The following is a 16,046-nucleotide window of genomic DNA, read 5'->3' as shown; positions in this document are numbered from 1 at the left end:
ATTACCATTAACCTAATATGTGCATCTTGGCCCCTTTCCTTGTAGCAGTTCGTCAAACACTGGAGATTGGGCAAGGACATTTAGGTCATTCTAAGCTCATGGAACACCAAAAAAAGCATGTCAAATCCATGTATCAAATGAAGCCACTGTTTCCAAAATGATGCTTTTGACTCTTTTTTTGTCGCTATAAGTTCCTTGCCACGCACTTGGACAGTTTTTCCAAGTCTAGTGCATGCAGTTGATACTTCCAATCATGTCAGGGAAGCCTCGCATCTCACCCTGCCTCAGAAGCCTTTGCATGTCCCTTGGCGTGGGTTTCCGAAGGTACTCATTGGTGTAGAGGGCTTCAATTGCAGAGCAAAATTGCATCAGGGAGTCCAGAATAGTTGTTTTTCCTATCCTTGTAATCTCATCCACTTGATCTGCAGATGCTTCATATGCAAGCATTCGCAAGGCAGCCATAATTTTTTGCTCAGGAAGAAGACCTAGAACATGAAAAGCATCCTCTTTTTGCACAAAGTATGGATCATGGTTGCAAACAGCACTCATGATTTTGTCGAACAAACTTAGTTGCATTCTAAAACAACGTATAAAAACATGATTAGGGAAAACGCTGTTAGGAATAAAATAATCTTCCAAGAGATCTTTACCCCGTCTTTCCATTCTTCTATCGATGTTTGCCACACGTCTGGGTTTGGCTATCTAACCCACAGCTTCCATGATACGACGGGAATGTGAGGCCCTCCGCCTTCTATGGTGATCATCCTCATCCTCCTCCATTGCGAAGGCCTCATCTCCACCTCCACCTTCGTCAAGATTGCCCAATTTTTCCTGTTGTGCCAACAACCTTTTCTGCTGCTCTTGCAACTGTTTATACACTTTCCTTAAAGAAGACATTGTAAGAACTCAAGATTTGAAAATGATAAAGAAGGATTCTGAGCTAAAAAAAAGGATTGAGTTTAGTGTGAGGATGGATGTAGGGTTTATATGGACAAAAAAAAAAGGATGAGGTTCTGGACAATGCCATGTGGCACTTTGTGATTGGTTGAAAATCTTATTGAAATCTTGACTAAATTATTGTAAACAGGAAGTGAAATGTGGCGTGTCAGGATTGGTTGAAAATCTTATCAGGAATCTATCCACAAAATAGTACGTTCGGATAATGACACGTGGTGTGACAAGATTGGTGGAAAATCTTATCAAAATCTTGGCTAAATTATTGTAAACAGGAAGTGACATGTGGCTTGTCGGGATTGATTGAAAATCTTAGCGGAAATCTATTCACAAAATAGTATGTTTGGATAATGACACGTGGCGTGACGAGATTGGTTAAAAATCCTATTCGAAATTAAAACTATTTTTTTAATTTATTATTTTATAAAAAAATTATTAATCTTTTAAATGGACTAGGTGTCAGCGCATTTTGTAGGGGTGGAGATCGTTTGTGCCAGCGCATTTTTAGACTGGGTGCCAGCACATTTTTTTAGGGGTGGAGATGCTTTGACTTATTACTGTTTATTAGGGTCTATTACTGTTCACTGAGTGGATAAATGGGCTGAGTTCTGGAATTAGTCTTACAAGTCACTTAATTTCTTGTTTGGTCATAAAGACAATGTTATAAAAAAAAAAAAAAATAATAATAATAATAAAATGACAAAATTTGTAGACAAAATTTAGGAACTAAATAATATGTCACCAATAGGAATGAACACATTCATCAAAGCTTAGATAATAATCCAATCATCAACTTCTACGTCCTTTAATTTTTAAATTTAATCTCCTAGCATAACTCAAAAAAGAAAAAGAAAAAAAAAAAACAGTACTAGAAAAATGTACATAAGCAACTTAGAAAATCCGTTGTTTTCTACTCATAGAACTCTATTTTATCAGTTTCTTAGAAAAGCTATTATTTTCTACTCATAGAACTCTACTTTATCAGTTTAGTAAATTGTAGCAATGGTCCCTCAATTTTAATCAAATTTGAGCAATGGTCCCTTAACTAAAAATTCATTACTATTGGTCCCACAACTCTTCAAAATGTGTAGCTATGATTATTTTTGTCAATTTCGTTGGAATTTTGTCAAAATAAGTTATGTTAGAAGGACCATTGCTACAATTGGGTCCCTCAACTCATCAAAACGTGTAACTATGGTCATTTTTGTCAACTTCGTCAGAATTTTGTCAAAATGAGTTATGTTGAAAGGATCATTGCTACAATTGGGTTAAAGTTGAGAGACCATTGCTCCAATTAGCTTAAAGCTGAGGGACCATTTCTCCAGTTAGATTAAAATTGATGGACCAATGGTAATGAATTTTTAGTTGAGGGACCATAGTTGCACGTTTTGATGAGTTGAAAGACCAATGATAATTGATTTTTAGTTGAGGGATCATTGCTCCAATTGAGTTAAAATTAAGGGACCGTTGCTACAATTTACTCTTATTAGTTTGTATTCTCTTAAAACATGTGTAGTTAATTTTGGAAGTTGCCAAACGTGAAGCTAAAATATATTATCTTCTAATATAATAGTTAATATTTTATTAACAAACGATATGATCACATTAAGAAGAGTGGACTAAGCTTCACAATGAGTTAACAATAATGTGGTTTAAATTTGCATTTGATGAGAATCAAACATAAAACATTTCATTAACAAATGAAAAAAAAAATCATTAAACTGCGGTACCAAGTGACAACCGTTAATTAATTAATTAAACCTTAAAAAGGAGTCTTGGTCAATCCATTGGCATCACACATTTCTTCCCTGTCACTCTTACTCCCACCCTCACACGTTAAGGGCTAATGATGGCCAGAAACACCAAAATTGTCCCCACAATTATGGGGCACCTTTCCACTTTCAGTTGCCACGACACGTGATTGGTCAATCCTCAACACGTGTCAGCGACCCATTGGTCCAGAAGACCACACTCTTGCTGCTGCAGCACAACAGCAGAGTTTTAGCGGCTTCAGCATTTGATGCTTTTAGCAGCTCTCACTTTGATCATCCTTTTATTCCACTTTACTGTTTCTTTTTCTTGGCTTGTAAGCAACAGCTACAAAAGTCAGCAACTTGTATGGCAGACTAATCAATTCACTCACTAATCAGCCCACTTAACTATTATTTAATCCCAGAAAAGATCATATAAATTCTCTTCTCACAGTGTTTTGATTTGATATACGACACCCTTCTTGTTTTTCTAAATTTTATCAGAAGAAGTAATGGCTGGGGGAGTACTATATTTATTTTTTGTGCCATTAATTTACACTTTCTTGAGCATTTTGCCAACCCAATCAGCTCCTCAATCTGCACTCGTAACCCAGATTCCTGGATTCAGTGGCACTCTTCCTTCAAAACACTATGCTGGGTAAGTAAGATTTTTGTCAGTTTAAGTACGTGTGGATTTCTGGGATTGTTCGTGTTATGGTTGTTCATGTTTTTGTGGGTTTGTTTTGAAGGTATGTGACAGTTGACCAGAGTCATGGGAGGAACCTGTTCTACTATTTCGTCGAATCAGAAGGGAAGCCGGCGGAGGATCCGGTGGTTCTGTGGCTCAATGGTGGACCTGGATGCTCCAGCCTTGATGGCTTTGTTTATGAGCATGGTATTGTTTCACAGTTCACTTTATTGCTTATAGTCATTACATGTTGTCTCCAAGTATTTGATTCTTCTATGTTCTTGGTTTGAAATAATGTGTCTACTTTCAAATGGCTAAAACATATTGGGCTCGTTTGGTGCTTAGGAGTGAATTCAATCGGAAAACTCATATATGTTGAACTAAGAAATAAAGGTAGAGGCGAAGTGTTATTCATTTTGTGGGATTAGAGGGGATATGTAATAAATTGTTGATATCCTACCATTTTCTGAGGATTGGAATAGATGAGTTTTCTACCCGAGTAATCCATCTTCTACCGTCACCTTGAATAAAATTTCATGAAGTTGAAAACTTTTGTTAATTTAATTAGCCTATGAAAACATTGGTTCTGTCCATATTTTTCAGGGCCATTCAATTTTGAAAAGGCCATGACCAAGGGAAGTCTGCTCCAACTCCACCTTAATCCATATAGCTGGTCGAAGGTTGCAACTTTGAGATGTGAAATGAATATTATCTCTGAATTTTATTTCTTATTTTTCTTTGTATAAGTGAAATCAATTATTTTCATGTTATTAGGTTTCCAACATTATATATCTGGACTCTCCTGCTGGTGTTGGATTTTCTTACTCAAAAAATGAGACTGACTATGAAACTGGGGATCTAAAGACTGCCTCTGATTCCCACACATTTCTCCTCAAGGTGAAAAAGGAAACAACTTGAAAAGATTTTAACGCCGAAAAATCTAGATTACATCAATGTATGGTATATATTGTGGAATTAACGGCTGGATGTAAAGTCAAAAATCAAAGAGAACTTAATAGGTGGATGTGATCCATTTGAAAGGCAACGTATACTTTACATTGATGTATGGTATAAGAACTCGTTTAACATTTTGTTTGTTCTAATTTCCCAGAGTAGTACTAATGCATCTGCTCCCTTGTAAACAGTGGTTTGAACTTTACCCTGAGTTCCTCTCCAACCCATTTTTTATTGCTGGGGAGTCATATGCCGGAGTCTACGTGCCGACGCTTTCTTCTGAAGTAGTGAAAGGTAAATCAGTCAATAATGTTAACGTTAGAAGTCAACTTACATATTGAAACCAAAATATAAGGTGGAGCTCTGGATGTTTCAACAGGAATTGATGCTGGTGTAACGCCTGTTCTCAACTTCAAGGTATTTATCTGTATAGGTAATCCTTTTGTAAATTTGAATAATATCTTGCTCCAAACCTCAAATGACTGCATAACACAGGGTTATCTGGTGGGAAATGGCGTTACGGATGATAAATTCGATGGTAACGCTCTTGTTCCGTTTGCACACGGGATGGGACTGATATCAGATGATCTATATGAGGTTTGTAAAGAATGACCAATTAGCATTGTAATGCTAATTTCACCCCCTTTGCCTCCCACCACAAAAAAAAAAAAAAAAAAAAAAAGTCGTAGTAATTTGGGTGAGACGTGTTTGTGCTTCAGGAGGTTAACACGGCGTGCGGAGGAAAGTACATTTATCCGGTGAATGATGCTTGTGGGAGCAAGCTTGAAAAAGTTGACAAGGTAATACAAATCTCAATATTTTGTGTATAACATGGACTGCTATGTTTTTATTTAACTGACTTTAAGATTTTTGTTGATCCCAGAACATAGAAGATTTGAACATATACGACATTCTGGAACCATGCTATCACAGCACAGATTCGAGTAAGAACAGAAAAGTTACAAAGAGCGGATTGCCATCTAGCTTTCGACGGTTGGGTGAGACTGAAAGGCCACTTGCTGTCAGAAAAAGAATGTTTGGTCGTGCCTGGCCTCTTAGAGCTCCTGTGAGGGATGGTATTGTTCCAACTTGGCCGGAGCTGATGGATAATGAAAGTGTTCCGTGTATTGTAAGTTGCTTAGTCTGTTACAATTTTCATCTTTTGATCCGCTTTGTTACAATTTTCATCTTTTGATCCGCTTTCCCATTGTCAGCCATTAATTTCTTGCTTCGATAGTAAGTATACTTCCCTGAAAAGGCTAAAAGAAAGTTGTTCAACTTCGATACTAGAATATTATTCTCATGTACAAGCAGCCTTAGATTTGATATGTCTCCTGCAGAATGATGAGGTTGCTACTGAATGGTTGAACAATGAATCTGTTAGGAAGGCAATCCATGCAGAAACGGTGAGGTTTATCAGAGTTAATGTTTTAAACCAGAAACGAAAGTTTGTGAATGTCTAGTCCTGCTGGCTCCGAGAAGCATTGTAGCTTTTTGAAATCCTTTTTGCACTATGTAGGATTTTTCATGGGAATTATGCACAAGCAGAATCGAATTTTATCATGATTCTGGAAGTATGATCAAGTACCACATGAACCTCACTGCAAAGGGTTATCGGGCACTTATATATAGGTAAATCTCCAATTACAATGTCATCTATTAAAGTCATGCCTGTCGAAAATTCTCTAAAGCTTTCTTTTCACCTTTGCATCAATGTTCGCTTTGATTGTGCTAAAATGGGAGAAGTAAATGAAAATTGAATGTTATAACTGATATGCATTCCTATTCGATTTTTCGTGGCAGTGGTGATCATGATATGTGTGTTCCTTTCACTGGGAGTGAAGCATGGACTAGATCACTTGGTTATAAGATTGTGGATGAATGGAGGCCATGGACTTCGAACGGACAAGTTGCTGGGTAAATATTATTACATATTTCCGTCATCAAACATCGTGAAATATGGTACTTGTGTAGTGAATAATCGAATGTAAATGGTCGCAGGTACACGCAGGGTTATGAGAATAACCTCACCTTTCTAACTGTAAAGGTCAGCGCACGAAAATGTTTTTCTTTCTACGATAGGCTGTACTGAAACTGTATCTAGCTGGTCCTTTTGATTGGATTCAGTTGTCGATTTTAATACATTCGTTTTAATGTATTGGTGCAGGGGTCTGGACATACAGTTCCGGAGTACAAACCACGAGAGGCGTTTGATTTGTTTAGCCGGTTTTTGGCTGGAAAACCACAATAAGAGAACGAGAGCAATGTTGCTATTTATTGCTTATGCTACACAAATTTTAGAGAGAATAAATCATATGATCAAAAAAAGAAAAGTTTGCATTACTATTGAATTAAACTACTTTTACATTGATTCTGCTAACATTCTTCTCTAGAAATTATCTCTGAAATGCTAACAAACAAGAATTAAAGCTAACAACTCTGCCATGAACTAGATCCAGCTGTTCAGTTCCTGCGACAAACCGCGTTGTTTGTTCATCAACTGCGTTCTCGCCTTGTCTAAACGAGAGTTTCTCCATACTCTCTCCTTCTTTGTATCTTCCTTCGTTAGCATCTACGGATCTCTTTCTTTCGGTAAAAAGAAACGGGTCCTGCTCTTATCAGTAGTAGACACATACAATTCTTGACCAACCTCGGTGACTTCGTATGGATCAAAATTAAACACCCTCAACAGCTTCTCATTTTCCTTCATGTGTCGTTCAAACCCATCAGCTATAAAAACCCTTCAAAAACTGCCACTGAATCATCTGGTACCATGACGATACCTTCAGATCAATCCCATTGACCGTTACAGATGCTCCCGGGCAGCAAAAATTCTGAAAATAAATCATAATTTGGTGTACTTTCTTCGTAGCATTCACATCACCTCTCATGTTTGGGTAAACAGACATGAGTTTCGTCAAAACATTCTGATAGTATTTGTTTGTTTGGATGATTTTGGTTATAGTTTTTGGATCGGTTTCTTAGGGGTAAAATGGCAGAGAATTAAGAGGATATTGGAGTGTGGTTTTCAGCTTCCAGGTTGTGCAGAAAAAATGCAGCAGCCATACTTCATTAAGTAGAGAAAATGTGTAAGGGTATGGTACATTTCCATCACCCATACTTGTGTAAAAGAGTGGGTGATTAGACAATATTTAAACACTAAAATTACCTTACTACTCTAGATTAAATCCTAGCCCTTCATTGGGATTTAAATGATTTAATCTGGAGTGTACATTTATCACTCACACATTTAAACAACAACAAACTAGCTGTTGGAGGCCGACCCTTCATTTTCTTCTTCTTCCTTCTTCGATGCAAACATGACCTTTTGCTCAGGAGCTCCCTACTGCCTTTGACTGCTTGACTCCAGGAGCTGGTTAGCTTCCAACACTCCCTTCTAAACTACTTCTAGAGTCATTCCAAGCAAACTGTAACATTTGAAAAATATATTTTATATACATACATATACATATACATACATACATACGTGTATATATATATATATATATATATATATATATATATATTATAGGAGTAAGATTATTTTAGTTAAAAAAAATAAAAAAAATAAAAAAAATAAAAAAAACAGACAAAGGATGCTTTATATGTGGTAGACATCCCAACTCTTCTTCTTCTTCCCAACCATCACACGGTGGGGAACCAAGATATCCAGATTTTGTCCATAAATGTTGGGGGGTGATGTGGGTAGTCTAGGGGGAGTGAGTAAGCATCCTAAACAGATATGCAATGATGGGATTAAAGGGAGTATTTCTAACTCTCTTTGAAGAACTAGAGGAGAGTGAGAGGTTTCAGAGAGGGAAAAGTGGGAAATCGGAAAAAGGGTGCTGAGAGGGTGCTGGTGTATTCTTCGATTGGTACAAAAGGTTAGCTTAAATTTGTTAATTTTCTATTTTCTTACCATTGCAACTTTGAGTTCTAGAAAAACTGCAGTTTTGTGAGCCTCATTTTGGCTCTTGTTTTCTCTCAATCCATTACATGTTTTTAAAAAGTCTTCTTATATATTTGAAATTAGACACGACAAGGAAAAAAGCCCAATTTATTTCATTGATTTTGGTTGGAATCTTCTATGGAAAATATGATGTGAAAATGTGAAAAAAATCTGGAAATCTACAGATTTTCTGCGGATTAAACTGTTGCGAACTCAACTTTGGAGCTTGATTATTTTCTTCTCTTAAACCAGTTTGGGAAACTCTTTTTAGATTAGAAACTAGGTTTGTTAAGCTTTAAAACTCAAGTAATTTCATCCTTTTCCATAGAGTTTTGAGGGATGAAAATGGGGTCACAATATGGGGATTTAAGCTGGGTTTATCAAGAGGTTGTGATGGGTATATTTGGGTAAACTTTTGATAGACTGAAATTGAATTTTTATTCCAGTTTGAAGTTAACTTTTATTATTATTATTTATGTGATTTTAGGTTTGGGAGTGACTCCGGACACTTTGGAGGCTTAGAAAGGTATTCTAGTTAGCTGGACTTGAGGTAGGGACTCTATTTCCCGATTGTAGTTCTATATTATGTTTAATCTTTGGGATACTAGTAATTATACCTATTACAATAGTAATGAAATAATTGGATGGAATGGAAATAGTTTCCTCTCTGGTGTATGTTATATATCTTGATTTTGTTAAATGTTATTATGTGTTGATGAGTGGTTAAGCTATGGCAAATTTTTGGATTGAATATGTTGAGGTTTGCAATTGTGTCGGTGAAATTGAAATGCTCATGTTGCCTTACATGTTTTAGAAGCAAGCGTTGTGTTGTGAAAAGTTGCTTAAACAAAGTATTGGAAACTTATATATGTTCAAGCGTAGGGTGAAGGGCTTGAACATGTAGTTGGGCATCGGGGGAAGGGCCCATATTAACGAAACTGAAACTACTAATAAAATTCGGGGTTAAGGGAGGAATGAGAGTTAACTTATATTTTATGGTGTTCGGAACCAAGTGTTATAAGCATGGTATGGGACGTGCGGGTTTGGATGCCATAAATATAAGTTAGTGGGATTAGAAGGGAGTGAGTTCTTGTGTACTTATTTGTCATATCGTTTGCATTTTACCATATTGTTTGGTGGATGTCACTTTGATTAACTGTGATAAGTTAACTTGAAGGGTATATGGTTCCTACTGGGCACGAAATGCTCACACCCTTTTTAGCTATTGCAGGTACCAGTATGGAGGAACTTGATGATGACCTGTCTTTAAAAGGGATAGCCATATCATGTGTGTGCTTGTTTCCTAGTTGTACTTAGAATAAAGTGTTTTAGTATCTTAAGAGTATGTTGTAAGAGTTGAACTCTTTAAACTCATGTTGTATTAAATAAACAAGGTTAAGTGAACTCTTAGATGGCTCTGGTTCCATCATACATTTGTTGTAAATTTTAATTTTTTTTAGGTACTATTCATGCCCTAATTTGATTATCATCCTTATTTTCGAATTTAGGGTGTGACACAAACCCCTCAGGTAATTGAATCTCTTATTCGGTAGTGCTTTTGTGAATATTTCTGCGATCTGATCTTCTGTGCTGCAATAGATTAGTTTGATTGTATTGTCCTACAATGCTTCTCTGATGAAATGATATCTTTTCTTGATATGCTTTGTTCTTTGACGGAAAACTGGGTTTTTGGTCATGGCAACTGCAGAGGTGTTGTCACACAAGAGTGGTGTGGCATCAACCTGTAATTTGCCAAAATCTTTGAGTATAAACTTTAGCCAAATAGCTTGAGTCGTTGCTTCTGATGCACTCATGTACTCCGCCTCGGCTGTGGATAGTGCGACACTTTGTTGCTTCACAGAAGCCCATGAAAACACCCCTGAACCAAAGGTGAAAGCATAGCCTGATGTGTTTCTGCTATCATCTTCACTACCACCCCAGTCACTGTCACAAAATCCAATTAGGATAGTTGACTTCCCCATTTCATACTTGATCCTATAATCTAGTGTTCCTTGCACATATCTCAGCACTCTCTTAGCTATGCCCATATGTATCTTGCTAGGATTCTACATAAACCTAGAAAATAGGCTTGCTGAGAACATTAGATCTGGCCTTGTTGCAATTAAGTACAATAGACTGCCAACAATACTCTTGTAGAGACTAGCATTTGCAGATTCACTTCCATCATCCTTCTTAAGTTTATCATTTGCAATTAAAGATGTAGAGACCGGTTTGCAACCCTTCAAACCAAACTTTTCAAGCAACGTTTTAGCATACTTCCTTTGATGAATGAAAATGTTGTTTGCCTCTTGAATTACCCCAATGCCAAGAAAATGATGTAAGAGGCCAAGGTCAGTCATTTCATACCTCTTCATCACCTCTTCTTTAAACTCTTCAATCATTACAACATCATTTCCAATGTAGACAACATCATCCACATAGATTGAGATAATGAGTGCCTTATTGTTGCTTTTTGTCTTGGTGTAGAGTGTAGCTTCACTAGGACTTTTCTGAAATCCTTTTTCAATGAAATATGAATCAATCTCACTGTACCAAGCTCTTAGAGCTCTTGAGGTTGATCCACAAACACTTCCTCCTCTAGCACTCCATTTAGAAATGTAGATTTGACATCCAATTGATGTAACTTCCAACCCTTCTTGGCTGTTAGATCTATCAAAGTCCTTATGGTGTCTAACCTTGCTACTGGAGCAAAGGTTTCATTGAAGTCTACACCTGGTTTCTGTGAGTAACCTTTGGCCACCAACCTGGCCTTGTTCTTTTGCACAGAACCATCTAAGTTAAGTTTTGTTTTGTACACCCATTGCACTCTAATCACAGGCTTGTCACTTGGTTGATTTACAAGTTCCCAAGTGTCATTCTTCTCTATCATTTCAAGCTCTTCCTTCATTGCTTTCTTCCAAGCTTTGTCTTTCTCGGCTTCTTCATATGTTTCTGGTTCTACTACACAGTAATTACATGTAGCATAAATCTCATCCAGGTTTCTCAATCTCACTGGAGTTGAACTTGAAGTTGTTATCTGTGATTGACTTGATTGTGGACTCATACTAGCTTGCTGTGGAATCCCTTGTATGTCACCATTATCTGTGACTTCTTCTTGAACTAAGGTCTCCATAGGCTCTCTTGTTTGCCTTTTGTTGGGGTCAAGTTGTAAATAGACACTGTCCTTTTCTTCTATCTTTGTTTCCCAGTTCCACATTGAGTCTTCATCAAAGATAACATTCCTTGATAGGATTATCTTCTGAGTTAACACATTATAAACTCTGTACCCTTTCTCACTAGTACCATAGCCTACAAAAATATCCTTATTACTTGATTTCTCCAACTTGTGCCTTAGTTGGTGAGGGATGAAAGTGTAACACATTGAGCCAAACACTCTCAGGTGCTTCACAGAGGGCTTCCTACCATTGAACACTTCGAATGGTGTCTTCTTGTCCAGTGCTTTAGTAGGGCACCTATTCAATAGGTACACTGAGGTGTTCGCAGCTTCACCCCATAGTATATAAGGCATGTTCTTCTCATTCATCATAGACTTAGCCATTTCAACTATAGTCTTATTCTTCCTTTCTGCAAACCCATTCTGTTGTGGTGAATATGCCACAGTGAGTTACTTCTCCAACCCCACATCTTCACAGAATGCCTTGAACTCATGTGAGGTGTACTCACCTCCCCTATCACTTCTCAGTCTTTTGATTTGGTATCCACTTTGTAATTCCACCATTGCCTTGAACTTCTTGAATATTGTGAATACCTCAGACTTGAACCTCATGAAATACACCTAACACATCCGTGAATAGTCATCAATGAAGGTTAGGAAATACCTGTTTCCACTGATTGTTGTTGTTTGCATTGGTCTACACACATCTGTGTGAATCAATTTAAGTGGCTTTGTTGCCCTCCAAGCCTTGCCAACTTCAAATGGATCCCTGTGATGCTTCCTAAATGCACATCCTTAACAAATTTCATTGCAGTGATCTATCTTAGGTATCCCTTGTACCATTTCATACTTTTGTAGATTTTCTAGGCTTGTCATGTTTAAGTGACCAAACTTCTTGTGCCATAGTTTCATAGAACCTGTCACACTTGCTTTCCTTGCCGCTTCGTCTAAGTATTTCAACACAAGTGGAAAGCTTCTGTTTTTCATTTCCACTTTGGTCACCAAATTTGATAGAGACAATATTTAAACACTAAAAGAGTGGGTGATTAGACAATATTTAAACACTAAAATTACCTTACTACTCCAGATTAAATCCTAACCCTTCATTGGGATTTAAGTGATTTAATCTAGAGTGTACATTTCTCACTCACACATTTAAACAACAAAAAACTAGCCGTTGGAGGCCAACCCTTCATTTTCTTCTTCTTCTTCTTCATTCTTCGATGCAGACAAGACCTTTTGCTCAGGAGCTCCTTGCTGCCTTCGACCCCTGGACTCCAGGACCTGGTTAGCTTCCAACACATTCTCTGTCAGCAATTGTTGCAAATCTGAATACTTGATCGCACTCGGATCCTTTTCTTCAGATCTCCAGAACTTGTCCAAACTAGCAATCTCAAATATCAAAGCTAGAGCTTAGTAGCCACCACACATACTGATTTATCGTCGTGCTCTAACAGATTCGAGAAGTAAGAAATCGCCCCATTCCAGTAGTTGTAGCTGAGCCGCCATCCCTCCATGCTTGTAAGAAGAAACATCCAAGCATATATTCCGGCAACTGGAACCTCTGGCAAAAGCTCTTTTGCAGATTCCGGAGCACTAACAAAATTCCAAACAACCTGCATTGCAGTTTCGATCTCCTTCGAGTTACTTGCACCAAAGAAACTCACAACAGCCAAGCATTGTAGCAGCTTCACCGCCGCTCTAGCAAGCCTATGGTATGAAGCGAAAACTGCTTCTCTAAGAGGGAAGCCGAATCCTTTTTCCTGAAATTAAATCATCTCTGTAGAAAAGTCGTAAAAGTTATTAAATTTCCTTCCAGATAGTCATAATCATCCATGAAATCCTTTTTAATTAATTGCTTGATTAACGAGGCTAGCGCCGCCCCAAGATCGGACCCCTTCGATCAAGACAACCGATTCAAGTGAGAGGAAAGCTCAATCTCTTCCGGTTTCGGAGCCATGTAAATGTAAAAATCAATGTCAGAGTCCTCACTTTCATCATCAGCGGTGGTAGCAGGTCTTCTACTGGTGTTTCTTTCAATTCTCTTCTTCTTCTTTGAATAAGGTATTCCTTTCTCTCTTAGCGACAGACGTTTCTCTCTTACTTTTGGCACAATCGACGCGCTCGAATTTTCTCTTGGTAGCAGACGTTTCTCTCTTGCTCTCGTCACGATCGACGCAGCCGAACCGTTCTGGCATTGTGCGTTCTTCTGGTGGTGTACGTTCATCATGATTCGTGAGAAGTTCCAAGCTCAAAGCAAATATTAGGATGCAAAGATTGTGGTGGGTGAAATTGTTGGTGTGGTGAATGAATATATACATAGGGTTTTGGTTTCATGTTTACTATTCTTGCACTGAATAGGAATTACGTTCCCTAACTTAGACTGCATGCAATCTCCTAATCCAATTAAAAAAGGGAAAATTATCCAAAACATCCAAAAATGTTTGCTTTTAATCATCAGAACAAAATAATTTGATAATACCTAAACTGGGCATAAGAAAAATGACAAAGGAGGGCTCTAGGGAGACAAAACATACAGCAACCCTTGAAAACCTTTAGACAACAATTGAATGCAAAATAATAAACAAAGGGCACGGGCTCCAGGAGACAAACCATGCAGGAGGATTCACATGGGTTCACATGGCCTTTATCAAAGCAAAAGAAAGAAAAGACAAGATCTCGTCAAAATCAGAAACAGTGTCTACAGCTTGTCAGAATTAGAAACAGTGTCTACAGATAATCAGAAACAATGTCTACAGATTCAGAAACAGTGCCAAAAAATGGAAGATAATGCACACCATTTAATAGTAAAGAATTTTGCATGTTAGTATTCTCATTCAATGTATATAAGGAGAAGTTCCATTCATTGTAAACACACCACCTCACCACCTCAACACCTCAACATCTCAACACCTGAACACCCTACTCTCACCATATACTCACACCATCTTTATCCGTAGCCTTCATAGCATCCTTGCAAACAATTCTTTGTAAACACTTTCTTGTAAACAATTATCTTTGTAAACATTCTATATATCAATAAAAGTTCAAGTGTACATATTCAAACAATCTCCAAATCTTAAGTAAGTTTTCTTTTCCTTCTTTAGTGTGTTTGTTTAAATAGACTTCTAATCCAAAACAGGGAAACACTATTGTAGTTATATTATTAACTTGCTAAACTGATGTTCATACTTTGTTCGAGCATTATGTTATAGTTGAATGCTTACCATAAAAATAACTGGACATTAACCAGGGTACCTCGGAGTTCTTTCGTACCTCTGAGTTCAGCTGTTAAGGCCTTATACTTGTATTGTGAGCGGTCGTCATGCTGAAACTTTCGAGTTCCATGTCCAAGGTTTTAGGTCTAGTTGTTATAATGGTCATCCGACTATTTAACAGGGCATGTTGTCCAAATTTAGTATCAGAGCCAAATTTAGCATTTTAATAATATAATTATAATAGTAAAATACCTTGAGGACGGAAGTCATTGATACAACTGATATCATACTTGTTTATTTTGTATGAACAATAGATATTATTGTCCTTGTATACCTTGTCAACCACAACCACCAGGTATTTATTGTCCCGGACACCCAACTATAATTAGCATAAACAGAAGATTAGCATATATATCCAAAAGAATTAGTAGGACTTTGAAGAAGCAGAAGTTTTATCTTAATTATCTTGAACATCCTTTATTTATTCGTAAATATAATAACAGAGAAGTGCAGCATAAAGTTTTAGAAGCAAAAAGAGCAACATATCAAGTTTTAGAGACCTTGAGAAAAGAAAAAGAGTTTCTAAGAAACCAGTTACCCGTAACTCTAGAGAAAGGTAAACTGTAGTTTATGATAGATTATCTTAATTTAGAAATTAGTGAACCTCAAAAAAGAAAAATAACCTTAGACCAAAATAGTTTAGTTTGTTATTTTCCATTGAGAAAGTATAATCATATTTTGCATAGTGAAGAAAATCCACAAGCCAATAGTATTGTAGATCTTATTATTAGTCAAGCAGAAAATACAAAATTAGAAAATAATAAGCCTAATCATTTATTAAACCAGTTGTTAGAGCATTTTCAGAAAAGTTTCATAAAACAATTAGACAAAATTTAGACTATATTACATGTCAGTCATAAGACAATAATAAAAATATTCAAAGGTTTCCTAGCAAAAGAGGGATAAAAGAGCTTGTTGACCTCATAGATAGTAAGCCTAAGCAAGTAGAAATTAGACCACTAGAAATAGTTGAGCAATTAAAATTAGAAGTTCAAAAAATTCAATTAGTGCAAAAGGAGTTGAGTAAACTGTAGACATCGAAATTTCGGTGAAACAAATGTTCACCAACGTATTAAAGTTTTGACGTGTCAGGGCATACATGGCATACGCCACGTGTCGTACAAATTGTACACATGGCATGTGACTCAACAAAATAGGAAGAAATACCCTTGGATGATTAAACAAGTTTTTCTTCTCAATTTGGGCAATGACAAGGTAAGCACATTTCAATCCATTACGGATCAAAGCAAGTTTTTCTCATTTGGGCAATGACAAGGCAAGCACACTTCAATCCATT

General features: G+C 37.0%; 1 protein-coding gene, 1 long non-coding RNA gene and 1 pseudogene across 4 annotated transcripts; 2 read left to right on the top strand and 1 right to left on the bottom strand.

Moving 5' to 3' along the window:
* The first annotated feature begins 3,045 nt into the window (after window positions 1-3,045).
* On the top strand, window positions 3,046-6,700 carry LOC103927074 (serine carboxypeptidase-like 20). 3 transcript variants are annotated; one of them, XM_009335968.3, is made up of 14 exons: window positions 3,047-3,363; window positions 3,455-3,600; window positions 3,997-4,073; window positions 4,168-4,290; window positions 4,539-4,641; window positions 4,727-4,764; window positions 4,843-4,944; window positions 5,067-5,147; window positions 5,231-5,476; window positions 5,688-5,753; window positions 5,867-5,979; window positions 6,151-6,264; window positions 6,349-6,394; window positions 6,515-6,700. In XM_009335968.3, exons 1-14 carry the CDS (start codon window positions 3,218-3,220, stop codon window positions 6,596-6,598), a joined length of 1,485 nt encoding a protein of 494 aa, XP_009334243.2. In that variant the 5' UTR covers window positions 3,047-3,217; the 3' UTR covers window positions 6,599-6,700. The 3 variants fall into 3 exon arrangements, with proteins under 3 accessions (XP_048430042.1, XP_009334243.2, XP_048430043.1); XM_048574085.1 differs by lacking the exon at window positions 4,168-4,290 and having other exon boundaries at window positions 3,046-3,363; XM_048574086.1 differs by lacking the exons at window positions 6,349-6,394; window positions 6,515-6,700 and having other exon boundaries at window positions 6,151-6,268.
* A 42-nt stretch (window positions 6,701-6,742) lies between these two features.
* Window positions 6,743-13,701, bottom strand: LOC125472458 (annotated as a pseudogene).
* On the top strand, window positions 7,915-9,842 carry LOC103927073. The gene is made up of 3 exons (XR_664146.3): window positions 7,915-8,231; window positions 8,784-8,846; window positions 9,528-9,842. It is a non-coding gene; the product is annotated as an uncharacterized LOC103927073 (long non-coding RNA).
* Window positions 13,702-16,046: the final 2,345 nt, after the last annotated feature.

Source organism: the organism of the source record quoted next, unplaced genomic scaffold (genome assembly GCF_019419815.1).
Source record: "Pyrus x bretschneideri cultivar Hongxiangsu unplaced genomic scaffold, Pyrus_bretschneideri_v1 Contig7, whole genome shotgun sequence".
Lineage (NCBI taxonomy): Eukaryota > Viridiplantae > Streptophyta > Magnoliopsida > Rosales > Rosaceae > Pyrus > Pyrus x bretschneideri.
This window is presented reverse-complemented; position numbering and strand designations above follow the sequence as displayed.